Source organism: Centrocercus urophasianus, unplaced genomic scaffold (genome assembly GCF_019232065.1).
Source record: "Centrocercus urophasianus isolate 14NV4802_14NV808 unplaced genomic scaffold, USGS_Curo_1.0 seq_12, whole genome shotgun sequence".
In the NCBI taxonomy this organism is placed as follows: Eukaryota; Metazoa; Chordata; class Aves; order Galliformes; family Phasianidae; genus Centrocercus; species Centrocercus urophasianus.
Genome location: NW_024884364.1, coordinates 49,562,943 through 49,577,294, shown reverse-complemented (window position 1 = coordinate 49,577,294; position 14,352 = coordinate 49,562,943). Strand labels below are relative to the sequence as shown.

Here is a 14,352-nt window from a genome sequence, read left to right as displayed (position 1 = left end):
CATAAGTATCAGTACTATAAACTTTCAAGCAATTTCCAGATCTTCATTTTTTTTGAGGTCCCTACAAATAATTGTAGAAGTAGCCACTGTATTTTACAGTTGCTTTTCTCAAGACTGATTGCAAAAGAAAGTGAAAGAAGAGCAATTAAGAATTAGACAAAAGAAGAAAAACTCATCAGATACTGACAATACATCTTGTCATTTTTCTGGTTCTCCTTTGTCTTTATATAGGAGATGCAAAAGGACATGTTTGTTACTATTAATTAACTTGGTATAACATAGCCACTAATACCAAATGCCTGATTGTGCGTTTCAGGAGTGAAAACAAATATCTGTGATGCCCTTAGAGCTGCTCTGGCATTAGACTGCTACAAGCAAGTGGGATGCAGAAGGGGAAAATTATAAATTAAAGAGAAAACAAGCGGTGTCTGAAACTAGCTCAGATGGTACTCTGGTAAAAAGACTGATGAGAAGCCCCCTTGAAATTGATTTTTTTTTTTTTTTTTTAAATCAGCTGTTAGCAATACAACGTGTATGCTAACTTTCTTTGGAAGCTCAATATTCTCTCAAAGATACCTAAAGAAATAACTTGCTGCTTTGTGACTGTTCCCTTCCATTTGAAAAGTAATAAATAATTGGATGTGCTTTCACTTGCCTCTTGGTTGCTGGGCTTTCCCATTTGTTATGCTTCTCTGATGAAGACACAAATTCACAGTACATCTGGAAGCAGGTTTCATCTGAGTTAGTCTGTTTCTATTGCCTATCACCTGTTTGTGCCCCTCTCCTGGGACCTGAAAGCAATGTTCTGCTATATTACTCCTGCTATGTTAAAAATGTACAGTTTGTGCCACAAGCACACAATGAATCTGCTATTGATAGCATATTCGCTGATAATCACAACTTATTATTTTAAACTATCTGCATGTAAGTTGTTCTGCTCTTTGCAAAGCTACAAAAGCCCAAGAATCAAGAGCTTACAACATCTCAGCAGCCATCCAGAGAATTACTATGCATTTTTCTAGAAATGTGTCCAAAATATCTTTAGTTGCAGCTCCTGGCAGAGAGGAAATCTGTTTGGATTCTACAGCTCCACCTCCATTTCTTACATAAACTATAAGCTTTTCAGAAGACAGTGCCCTCTTGCAGTTCTTCCTTCCTATTTCTCCCCTGTTGCATTAGCAAACCCTAAGTAACCTACTCATAAACAGCTGATAACATCTTTATTCAAGCAAGAAAATCAGGAATAACTAAAAAAAAAAAAATTTCTCTCTTCCTTGCCCTCTCAACGTGGACTGTAAATGTATGATGAAAGTTTTTAACAACCATAATTTTGTATTTGTTTATTTAAACAAAACTAAGAAATGAACCTTATATTTGATATTGTTCACATCTTATATTCTGATAACAGTCTATATTGAAAAATCAAGATTTTCTGTATTTTAATATTTAATTTTTGTATGCACATACATATGTACAACAGCAGCCATAAAATGGAATTCATCATGACAACAAAAGCTAAGTTTATCCAGAACTCTTCATTAAGACACATTCCTAGATTTTTATTTTCAATATTAAAATTCCTTCACTTCTCATCTTAAGTAATTTGGGTTGAAAAAAAATGAAATATAAGTCTCCTATTTGAGACTTCTTAAAAAATGAGAAAAATGAGGAAAATTGAGACTTTTTTATTATGTAGAGCTAGAGGCATGAAATACTCAGTGTATATACATGCTTGAAGTATGCATATTAAATAATGAGCTTGCTTTAGAAATTACCTTATTATATTATTTAGAAATTTTTCTTAGAGCAGGAGGCAAAATGTACGGAATGATCTAAAAGGTCACATAAGATACTTCGAAAAATAAGATGAAAATATGTACTTGTTTCATGAAACTGCTTATAAAGATCATGGCTTCAGAGTTTCGTTCTTAGGCAACTGATTTGTGTGCACAAGCGAAACAAAAGCTTATCCTATCCTCCTTTTCTCTTTCCTTTGAGATTACTACTCTAATTTTATTAAGATTTTTCTTTTCAGCTGTCCATTACAAACTCAACAACATGCATCACATAAACAGTTTACGCTGCAGCCTAGGTGAATGTCAGCTTCTATCACCACAGCTAATGGTTCTGCATTAAGTCCAGCTGAAGTTAATACACGTATTAACACACAGCTGTATCATCTCCTGAAAAATAATTTGAGTAGTTAATATATACAGAATATCCAACATTTACTGGAACTGCTCTCTAGCAGCTTAATTAGCAAGCTCTACCATTCCTTCTAGAATAAGATTATCACACAGCAAAAAAACTGCTCAATTCTTTCATTTCAATTCTGATATAAATAATCACATTAAGAAATCACTTAAAGTTATCAAAATGGACATCACCTGCCTAAACAAGACAGCATTTCAGACAGTTGCATACAACTAATCCTCCCATAGAAATTAGTAGGTAATATTAATTATTTCTTCTATGATTTCTAAGGTAAATTTTCTGTAGTATGTGATGAGTTCCTAGACTTAAGAAAACATTCAGACATCACATGAGCATGTTCTTAAAATTCCACATATGCTTAGCTCTTTTGCTTCTAACTTCGATGAATAAAATACTCAAATACCTTAGCTAGAAATGCCTTGATCTGGGGATGTTCTAAATCATGCTGAAAAGATGTTTGTTGTGACTTTCTCCCTCTTATGTTCCACCCCAAAAAAGGAACCCTTAATTCCAAACGAGTATCTCTGCAAAGTTATCCTGTTATTGATGCTCTTCAAGCAATCTTTGATATATTTCCTCATTGGAATTAAATATAGTAAAAGAAAGCAGTTGTTATCAATGTTTGGAAGATAACTTGCCATACACAAACCTGCTATCTTCAACCATCCTTCAATTAGAATATCATAATGAAATTGCAGTTTCTAAGAAGTTATTCAGTAAGAAAATTACTGAAAGAACTTGTTCTGCCCATACCTAAGCCAATTGCTAAAGATGATGCTTCACAGAGAGAACTACAGTGATTCCTTATGAAGGGCCTGTGACTGCTTCTTTCTCTTACCATGGAGAGTGTTGATCTTACAAGCTTCTGAGTACTCTGGCCCTGTTTCAACAAAGCACTTAAGCACAGGAACAGTTGTGTTGACTTCAGTAGTTAAGAGCAGCTAATGGACCAGGCAAGAAAGTTTAGTACCCAGCAGGATCAAGACATTAATGACTGTATAAACTACAGCTAAAAGATGGTCTTGAACATATCTTTGATTGTCTTAGATTAAAAAAAAGAAGAAAATATGACGAAATTACATAATTCCCTTCCTGGATTGTGTGTCTTGCAGCATTACTGCTATAAAAATAGGCCATAGCAAAGTTTATCCAGATCAGGTAAAGATTTTATATTTAATATCACAGCACAGGGCAAAGTCAGCTCAGGGCACATGAAACACATTTCAACTAGCTTGACTGTTTCTAGGGTAAAGTTACAGTAAGGCTTTGGGGATCTCTATATAAATACTTTATCGAATAAGATACCATCACAAAACAATCCAGGACAAAAATTACTTATTTTAAATGATGAAACTGTGCTATGGTAAATGGTAAACCGTGAAATGGTAAATGGTGAAATTTAAGTCTTGGATAAAGAAAAATGATTATTTGTGCATGAATTCTGTAAGAAATAGGAAAAAGTTGCTCCTGCAACCCATAATACACCTTTACAACTGTGGAAATAGTTCAATAAATCAGTACTTCCAAGATGCCATTTTGGCACAAGGATGAATGGCAATGCTTATTTTCCAGCACAATTTACCCAGGTTTCCACACCAAGAATTATTACTCAGTATTTGAGATACAATATTATGATGTATCTTCACTCTCTCAGATCTTCATTCCTCTGTTTATCAGGTCATCATTCTCAACAGAAAAAAATGTTATAAAATGTATCACTTTTTAGAAACACTTTTTCTAATAAAACTCAATTGCTGGAAATGCCCTGCAAAAATATACGGGAAAGGCCCAAATGTGGGGAGGAAAAAATAAAAGTGAATAAATGAAGCACTATTATTTAATACTAGTTGCTTCAGTTTTGAAGACATGATTATTATAAAGCTACCCATTCGATACTTATTACTTATGACAGTGTCATACTGTAACAATAGAATGACTGAAAAACAGTTTGGGAGGACATGCTTCAGTGTACTTCAGAGAAGCAAAACATGATCTTTATCACTACTTGATCGTAACACTTATTTTCTCATGTATTGATTTACAAGCTATTTATGCTTCTGTGAGTAATGGAATTTCTTGTTAACATTTGAAACCTGAAGCTAACGACAGGGCAAGAAATAATAAAGGATTAAGTGTTTTATTTAACTTATGGTTGATAAGTAAATGCAAAGTGAACAGTCAAACAATCTTAGGATAGATAGGGACACAGAATGTACCTTTAACTAACTATAAAATGCTGTACTGATGAGCTAATGCATGTTCCCCTGTAAAAACTATGCTTCTGAAGTGTTCTCTCTCAGCCACTGTAGCTAAACTTTCCTGTAAGACTAAAATGAAAACAGCTCTGGCTCCTTTAGCTGCCTGTGTATTGATTCACCAGTGGTAAAAAAAATAAAAAAATAAAACCCAAAATGTCAAATATTTGTCTACGAAATTCATGGCATTCATGTCAACTTTTTAGTGATCAGCTATTCAAGGAGTATGATTAAAATAAACACTAAAATCCTCAGTTGACATTTAAACTTCATTCAATAAACAGTTATTAACAAGGCAAAATGTATGGTTTCCTGCTCTTATATGGAATATAAGCAGTATCATTTAAATAGCAAAGATTTTGTTCCTTACATTACGCCATTTAAAACAAACTTTCTTTCTATAGAACACATTCTTTGCATAATACATCAATAATCCTTTCAAAAAATGATATTAAAAATAAGTGTGTAATTTAAAGGTGGGCTTGAGCCACAGCATTTGTGTCCATATTTAGGTTTAAGATTTAAAGGTTAAAGGTTTAAGGATGTTTGTATTGAAATATTTAAATCTGGAATCATCTTTATTCTGGATTACCTCTACTCCCACTGCCTTTCCCACACACAATATCCTATGTAAAGTAAGTTCAACAACATCTCACTCTGGTTTTCTATTACAAGGAAATTTGCCTCGTGTAAACTCTAAGTTTCATAATAGCTGCTTGCAGCCTGAATAAAAGCTTCCTACATTGCTCCTTCATAGCAAGACATTCTAATATTTCAAAAATAGAATTCAATGAAAAAATTACAAACAAATCCAAGCTTGCTATCATTCTACACCTACTGAAAAGCCTTCTGTTTAATTCTGACAAATCCGGATCTTAATGTAGGTGAAGAGGCTATAAAAAGGGTAGGGAATGTGGGAGTTCTTCCCAGCTCCAGAGGCCAGGTACACATCCACCTTAACCACAAAGCCTCTGTGGGAGGAGATACAGACATGAACCTGTTACTGCTTTCTCATACCTTATGCAAAGAAAAAAACAGACAAGCGGGTTGTTTGCATGTACAGTGCATACAAAATTCTCCCAAAGGTCCTAAACTGGACATTCATGGCATGTGCATCATGGTATGCCACACCAGAAACTTAGAGAAAGCATTTACAGTAGCAGTTATTAACCCACAGTGGATGAAAGGTATCTTGATACGCTAAGTACCCCAGGAAAGTTTTACTCACAATAGGAATGGAAGGATTGCTCCAGATACGATTGTCTGAAGATGTAAGACAAAGATTTACAAACATCCCGGGGGTACTGTTTCTGAAAATGAATTTTCTCCTGAAAAGTTAAGTCAGCTAGAAATTAGTTTATTAGCTGAACAGTCAATTTTTTCAAAGCCTTGAAGTGAGTTAAGTCTGATAAATAATTTTGCAATTTGATACTACATGTGTCTGAAGTCTGATTGCAGGTCTATCCATCTTTGGATTGTACTTACATTTCTATATGATCTTTTAATGTAAGTTCAAAAGAAATTAAATTTGTATTCAGTTAATAAGTTTAAGAATAAAAAGGGGACTTACATTTTCACAATTACTGAAGGAATTCTAGAGTATAACAGGTCATACTGAGGGCTCGTGAACATCGTACTCTTTGTGAATATTAATATGTCATACCATATGAGTTAACCAGACAAAATGTTAGAACTAGTTTAATGTAGTATGGTACAGCCACTCTCTGCCTTCAAGCAGACGTCAGTGGGTATCAGCTAAGCAAAATCACTGTTCCGTGCTCTGTGCTGCCTTTGCTCTGTTACCACAATAGGTAATTCTAATTTGGCTTTTGTTATTTCATTTCCTGGCAAACTCTGAACCAATTCCAATTACATTCCTAGGGACTAATCACTGGAAAAACTTTCTCCTAAGTGTCTCACACCAAGAGCTTTAACCACCCACCCTGAGAGGTATGGTGGTTTGGAAGCGAGTGAAAGGCAATCGTTAGTGGTTTTCTGTTGTGTCTGTGGAAACATGAAGCAAGGCTGTAAACTGTGACATTCAAAAATCTGCCTAACATTGTTTCCATCGCAGGGGAGATAGCCCTGAGGTTACCATTATTGTAAGTATGATTTTAAAACTTTACCACTTGTCCAACTAATACATTGCTTACTATTTGAGAAGTTGTGCATTGTCTGCTCTACCATTTGTATTATTTGTTGATGTACCATTATCTCTTCACATCTGGACATAAACCAAATGCAAACTACCTATTTTTAGCCTTTTAATTCTCTTCTAGGAAGCAGAAAGTCAGAGATCTTAAAAATCAGTATTAGGATAACAAAAATTTTATTCCTGGAATTAGATTAGGCCTATGTGAGTAAGGGAGGAGAAGGAATCACACAGAGAATATTTCTGACAACATACTCTTTTAACTCTGGAATAACATCCCACTAAAGTTCTAGCTGATAGTATTACCCACTACACTAGGAAAGAAGCTGAGAAAGCCCATAGGATATAGGCACCTGAGTCAATTGTAGCACACATGGAAAAGTAAAATTATGCAATATCTCCTGGTGAATGGCTGAACAGTTGACCTAGTCAAAGATTCCTGTGCCCAGGGACAACTTTACTAAATACAACTGAGCATAATGCATACTCCCCAGTCAGCCTCTGCTGATCCAGTAGATTCACACAGAAAGATGAAATACATTAATGTATACATCACTATAACTAACAGTGAGATCTTTTCCAAAGAACCATCTGGACCACAGTGATACTTTCAAGTACAAATATATTCCAGCTTAAATACATGATTAGAAAACAGTGAGCTGTTTAAACACAAGTCTTCTGATATAACAGTATCAAACTAAGTAATTACTTAGTTTTAAGAAACTGTTGAATCCTTACCAATAACAACTAGAAACTTCAACGTTACTGAAGGGTTTTATTAACTCCAGTGGCACTAGTTGTGCAAGAAAGGACCGCAGGATAACATGGAGAAACCCTTACATTACTTTAAAACCTACCATGTGAAATACCTTATTGCAAACAAAGGGTCAGCACACACCATCACTTCATTTATCTTTCTGAACTAAGTGAAAGTTAATTTTGTTTTCCTAAGATCTGGTTTTAAAAGCATTTGTGTCAGCTTTCTGTTTGCTTTGCCTTGCCTTGCATTTTATTCTTCCCTGTAATTTAATTCATTATTCTTGTTTGCTTGATTTACCAGACAATGGAGGATTCTTTGCCTCTCCCTGTTTTAAGTGTTCTTTTTTTTTTCTCTGCTTTAGCATTTACCAGAAATACAAAGAAAGAAGCCTGAAGCCAAGTCTTAATGCATTTTAAATATTTGTCTTTTTAAGCAAAACTAAGGAGTATATATATATTGATTTTAAATATCTAGAAGTACTTAAAATGTTTAATTTGAACACAAAGACATAAATGTCCATACACTTCATTCAAAGACAAGTGAACAAAACTAAATCTTTACCTGAGCAGGGACAGTTATTCTCTAGTAACAAGCAATAAGAAAACAGTAGTGAAAACCATGCAATGCGTTAGAAAATACTATTGTGATATGTTGCTTTGGAAAGGAGTTGTCATACTAAATTACATTCTAGTATTTTCATGTATGAGAATTATAACAGCAAATGATGAGGATTGAAGCAATGAATTCATAAAGAATAAAAGTTTTTTTCTCCTTTAGTGTATGAGATATTTATTATTTTCATATCCTAAAAATACATAACCATGCAATAACTTGAAGACCGCTCAGTTGAGGTCCAAAACCTCAGCTCTCTGGTTGCCAAACCATTATGGAACAGAGGAAACATAAAATTATTTTTGTTTTTACAATTTCAGTCTTGACTGCTGCCCAAGATACCAAGGATCTTAATAGTAATAAACAGCTAGTCTCTTTAAGCAAGGTTTTCAAAGTGCACCAGTACTTCATAATGGGTGGTACTCTGTGACTCCAGCACCAAGAAGTTAAAAGTGAGTTTTTTAAATTGGTTCCACTACTTGACACAAATAGCACATCATTTTTAATTTCACATAGTCAAGATAGCCAAAAAATCTGGCCACAAGAAAGTTCCCCTTTTCATTTATAAAAGCAGAATTCATGCTGTTTAAGGAATGTACTGTGTTTCTCTAATCCCAGGCCTAAGTCAGAGGCAGCAAGTGAAAGACATTTTCTTCTTTCAGAAAGAAATCATTGTATCCTATAATTACAATACACTTTTGTGATGACTGACTAGTAAAATTATGTGCATTTGCTAAGCACCTTGTACCGCCTGAAGTGTGCCGTTATTCTTGCTGGGATACCTCCTGAAGTAAAGTTATTATTGCCATCATACCAATGCATTCAGACAGAAAGACTATTTCATAAAGGTATTTCTTTTAATGTAAAGTTCAGATCCTACATTCCATTCATGCTTCATGCTTACTGAAGCTAATAGGACTGAGGAAATGACACTTGAGGAGCTGGCCTATATAAGTCCTTCCAAGGTACCAAATTGTGGTACATTATGATACATAAATATGGAAATAGGATCTTGCATCTTGACTTTAGCACATTATTCAGTTCAACTTATAAGCAGTTGCTTTTTTAATGCATAAAATAAAGCCAGCTTACTAATAGTTTGCAACATCCCCTCTGTTTCATTTCTTGTACAGTCAGATTAATTCTATTCAGAGAGATATTGAAAAAAAACGTTTTCTTTCACTGGCTTCCTAGAGGCACATCTGCAAATGACAACAAGGATTATATGTTATTCATAGTAATGGCAGAACTATCTTTGACTGTCAGGAAATATCACCATGCCTTCTGGAAATCCTAAAGTGCATTGCACTGTTAGATGGCCTCAGCAGCTTGGTCTTCGTAAAGTACAAATTCTGGAAACAGTAACAGCATCTGTTATAGGTCCTTATATTTAGGTCAGAACAACTTGATTTACCTTCTAAGTTATTTCCGTTTTGAGCAGATCATCAGATCAGATGACCTCTAGAGGTTCCTATCAACCTGAATTATTCTATGAGTCCATTCTGTCTTTTTTAGACAGAGTAGAAGTGTTCAAATTCAAATACAGTAAGATTTCTAAGGTAGAAAATGGAACAATGAAAATTAAAAAAAAATAATCTAACCTTAGGAACATGTTTGTGTTTTTTAAGTACTATGAGACCACCAGATATCCATACAGGTATTTTGTTCTGATTGTTTCTGTAATTTGTGATGTGAGAAACAGTATGAAACTCTTTATGTAGCTGTCTTGGTTTCAGACAGAATTAAAAAAAAAATAATTATGAGGTCCAATGATACTAGCAGCTATTCTTGCAGAAAATTAGTAATATTACAGAGTGAAACATTTCTGTTTTGGTAAATTTTAAAACTTTCAATACAGCTAAAAGACACTTTATATCAACTTATCACATTGGTTAAAATGTTTTCATCTTAAGAAGCTCTAAAATGTAAACAACATATTTATATCATCATCACTGCAATCATCTCTGTTTAGGATCATTAAATCCATTGCAGAAAGTACCAAAAATCTTTACAAGCAAACTAGACAAAGCAAAGATTGCTACAAACAATTGAAATTTTACTTAATTTACAAATGTCTAACATATTCAAGCTTCATATTTGTATTTCTTGAATTATTTCTTATGTCATGGAAACTCTCAACATTATCAAGATACACACTTTCCATAGTTTAATGATATTTTCATAGTCGCTACTTGTTTTAAACTCACACATCCTATTTTAGGACTGTAACAAGACTGTATTTCTGTTAAAAATAAAAAATAAAAAAATAATAGCTTTCAATAGTAAAACTGAACAGAATAATCTGAGTTGGAAGGAATCCACAAAGTCCAACTCCTGGCTCCACACAATACTATTCCAAATTCAAAACCTATATCTCAGACTGTTCAACTGCTTCTTCGACACTAGCAGCATGGTACTTCTAGTGGCACTTCCACTGTCTGATCACTTTTGTAGTAATGTACAAAATAATGATAGCATTAAAGTAATCAATAGGGACTCCTGCTTGCTTTCATCCATCATGTAGGAATCAGAGGTCAGCTACTTGTCAGGAAGGATTTGAACTCTGATTGCCTATTTGCAACAGGCAACAACCTAGACATCAGGTCATACAGTAGACTGAAGTAAATCTTAGTATTATATTTGCTGCAATCATATACCTCCTACAAATCCCTAAACACAACTAGTGACAGTGCAGTTTATAAAGGACAAAGAAGTGCGAGTACAGTTCCAAAATCAGCTGTTTCCTCTGACTGCTGTCTTTCATTATGACAAGATACAGAAAATATGTTCCTTCTGCTGTGCCCACAAGCACAATGAAAAAAACTTGCTCTGAGCACATCTTCACTTGTAAATTTTCAGTCAGTATCTCATCCGTGACATCCTCAACTCCAAACCCCTGTCAGAGCTCATGGAAGTTGCTATCTTCCAAGGAGAAGGTAATTACCTATATTTCAGTTTCACATAAGGCAATGGCTCCTGCTGAGTTACTGAATACGCTGTCACTTTGAACATGGAAATTTTTGTTGAAAAAAAAGAAAAAAAGAAAATCTGACAAACTTCCATATTCTGCCCCTCTTACATACATATTTGCTATCACAATTTGTTATGAGAGAATAATGAAGACATCTTCCGCTATAGGACTGAAGCATGTGACAGAGCTGGCTCCCACCACATAACCAAACTGGACATCTGGTTGTCCCCCTGGTATAACGGGATGTACAGAGATTCAAACCAGAATCCGTACAGTAAGTAACTCAAGAACTCAGCTAGAACACTGCTCGCAATTCAAGTAAAAGCAACAAGAAGTCAAATTATGTCATTTCTAAATGATGTGTGACATATCTGTCTCTGATGATTTGTAGTGGTGGGGATTACACTAGTTCCAAACAGTTAATTCTAAACAGTAAAAACTTTCCTAAGTTCCTTTGATCCATTAACTCATCTCAACAATGTAATTCCCTCTGAAAGTAATTCCTCCTATTTATTTCCATAGAAACTACAACAGCTACAAACAGCTGCTGCCACTGCTGAAACAAACCACCCACTGCCTCACTGTGCTCTCATCCGCTGTTTGCTCTCCATAAATGTTCAGCAAGTGTCAATGAATATCAATAGGTGCCATTTTTTCTTCATGTAGGAATTTAATTCCACCCCTTTGCTTCATCCACACCTCCAGGTCAGACATCAATTTGTCAGACTGCCCCTCTGCTGCCATCACACAACAACAACACGTAATGGAATACTATCTGGCAAGTCCAGTTTCTACTGCCTTACCACCAACATCTGCCTCTAACATCATGGGCCAACATAATAAAACAGGAGGCAATACTTTCAGACTTTGCATTATAAGAATGCTGAGTAACTTTTTCTTTTTATATACATTTATAGTCTTTAACACAAATATGACTTTCAGGTATGTGACAATGTAGAAAACAGCTCCAGATTTAGATGCCAACATTAGACATTCACAATGCAATGTCTACTCATACGCTTGATAGCTAATCTACCATTACCATTAGAGAAGAAATAGTTCAAGATATCTACTTTGCATCTTGAGAAATTTTTTTTTTTTTCAGTTCGGACTGTTCAGTATTGAACCTGTTACCAGAAAGATATGAGACATCTCTAGGTTTTCTACATATGTGTTGTCAAGTCTGAACTGATCATCTAAGTCCCCTTAGTACTCAGTAAGGAACACGGGCAACTACAGAAGATTATTTAGCTGCTGTATGGGATCAACTGCTTCAAGTCATCTGCTTTTCTGACTATAAAAGCAGATGAAACAACTTGTTGACAACCTGCTTTCAGAAGGATAAAGTTTGAGGCTATCGATATAAAGCTCCAAATACATAAATATCACTTTGGATAACTGAAAGCATATTATTACATAAACTTACTATTCATAATTAAAAATGCTTCAATTTTTATTTAAGCTTTAAATTATCTTGGCACTCCACAAAGTCGGGCAAAATTTAAATTCTAATGGGAAAATCTATAAAACAGAAATATATTCAAGAAAAGGACAGAAACTTAAAGTGTGTACACAGTCAGGTTGAGCCAAAGTTTTTACAGGAGGAATATTTAATTTAAGAGAATCTCATGCAGCAGGGAAAGAGATGTATACATTTAAACAGGTAGACACTTTTTAAAAAGTGAAAGCTACATCTCATAAACCACACTACCCAATGTGACATAGGATAGCTGAATGGCTATATAGCTTTTCTCAAGTTAGGATGGTGCTGTATAAACCTAATCCCTTTCCCCCAGAACTAAGTATTTCTAAAATTCTTTGAAAAATTCCAGAGGAATAAGTTACTGTCTATTTTGTAGCCCTTTATTTCAAACGCAAAAATGTTATGCATGCGCTCCTGCTTTATTTGTAGATGCTTCCAGTTAAAACACTAATAGAGTAGGCGTATTTTCAAATAACAACATATGATGCTGCTATGGGTAAGCTAGAGCAATGTAGAAATGTATGCTCCTGGAGGGAAAGAAAGGAAAATTTTTTTTTTCATTTCTAAATCTGATTAGATACTTAAAATGTACAGTATTTTCCTCCAGTTTTAAAGACTTAGACAAAATCATCACTAGATTTTCTGCAAGAAAAAAAAAGGTGCATGTAGCCTAGTAGACAACCAATGTACAAATTTTTGCTGTGGTCTTGGCAAACTTTTTTTCCTATTCTAATTCAAAGTGACTGATAAAGCTTGCCATCAAGCTTATAACGGCCCTCACATAACCACTGTAGCTCTAAATTTTGTGGTTCAGACTGTAGTTTAGATTTTGCGACATCACTACATGATTTCCATACAGACTCATTTTCTGACTCATTTCTCAACTGACAAAATCCAGAAGTCATGCTGCAGCGGCATCCAAAGCAGTACCACATGGGAACAGTACGCACTTGAGAATCTCTTGACCACATACCTGGGAGACTACATGCCTAGACACAAAAGTTCTGTGACGTAAGGACAAATTCTGATTATTTATTTACAAGAAGCAATTTCTTCTGAACCAAAAATCATCTCAGCTCTGAGAAGATTCAGTACTCCAACACGACTAACTACAATTTTTAGGTAGCTAACACATAATTTCTTTCTGGCAGACATAACAAGAGGCAATGTTTCCTTCTAATGTGAAGGTGAAGAGATAGAAGGATGGATGTTGTATTTGACTTGAAATGACTGAATGAGGCTCAGAATATTATAATAATGTTCTACAACTCTGAGACAGGTTAGGAGAGTTCCTCCTTAAAAAAACAGTAAAACAAAAATTTGACAAACCTGTCTTTTTCCAGTAGACTTTAACCTGAAGTTGATTGTCCTGATAGAAAGGAGTTCCAATTTTAAGAAAACGAGTGGGTTTTCTTCTTTGAAAAGTTGGGTAAGGATCTACCAGTCCTTTTGGAGGTTTCCCAGCAGATGTCTGCTCCTCTGCAGTACACAGAAAAATAAAGAAATTATTTATTTAATACAGTGCTGTCTAATGACTATGCCAACAATGTTTAAATTCAGAAAAAAACACAATCCTACCTTATTTTAATATCTTAGCTAAATGAAATTATTGTAACTATAAAAAAAAAATGGTCCATATGGCTGAAAAACATGATTTGTTCGAAATTCAGTAAAGATATTTTAGAGAGACAAAAAAGACACACTAATACTAATATGAAAATGCTCTCTTAATTTTCAAAAGGATCATAAGTAAACGGAGTGCATTTATATTCCCAGGAATAAGAGAAGTTAACAGTCTGACTTTTTCAACAAGCATGGTATCTAGCTGTACTTCTATATAATCATTAATCATCTTTATATTTGCAAAGTATTTGAATATAGCCAAAAACCTGAGGACAGGATTGA

At 34.6% G+C, this 14,352-nt stretch overlaps 1 protein-coding gene across 1 annotated transcript in view; it reads right to left on the bottom strand.

The window, feature by feature from the left end:
- Positions 1-14,352, bottom strand: part of ANOS1 (anosmin 1) — a 129,399-nt gene that overhangs the window by 11,724 nt on the left and 103,323 nt on the right. The window contains exon 9 of the mRNA XM_042810190.1: positions 13,777-13,926. Coding sequence (XP_042666124.1) covers positions 13,777-13,926 — 150 coding nt within the window. The remainder of the gene's footprint in view (positions 1-13,776; positions 13,927-14,352) is intronic.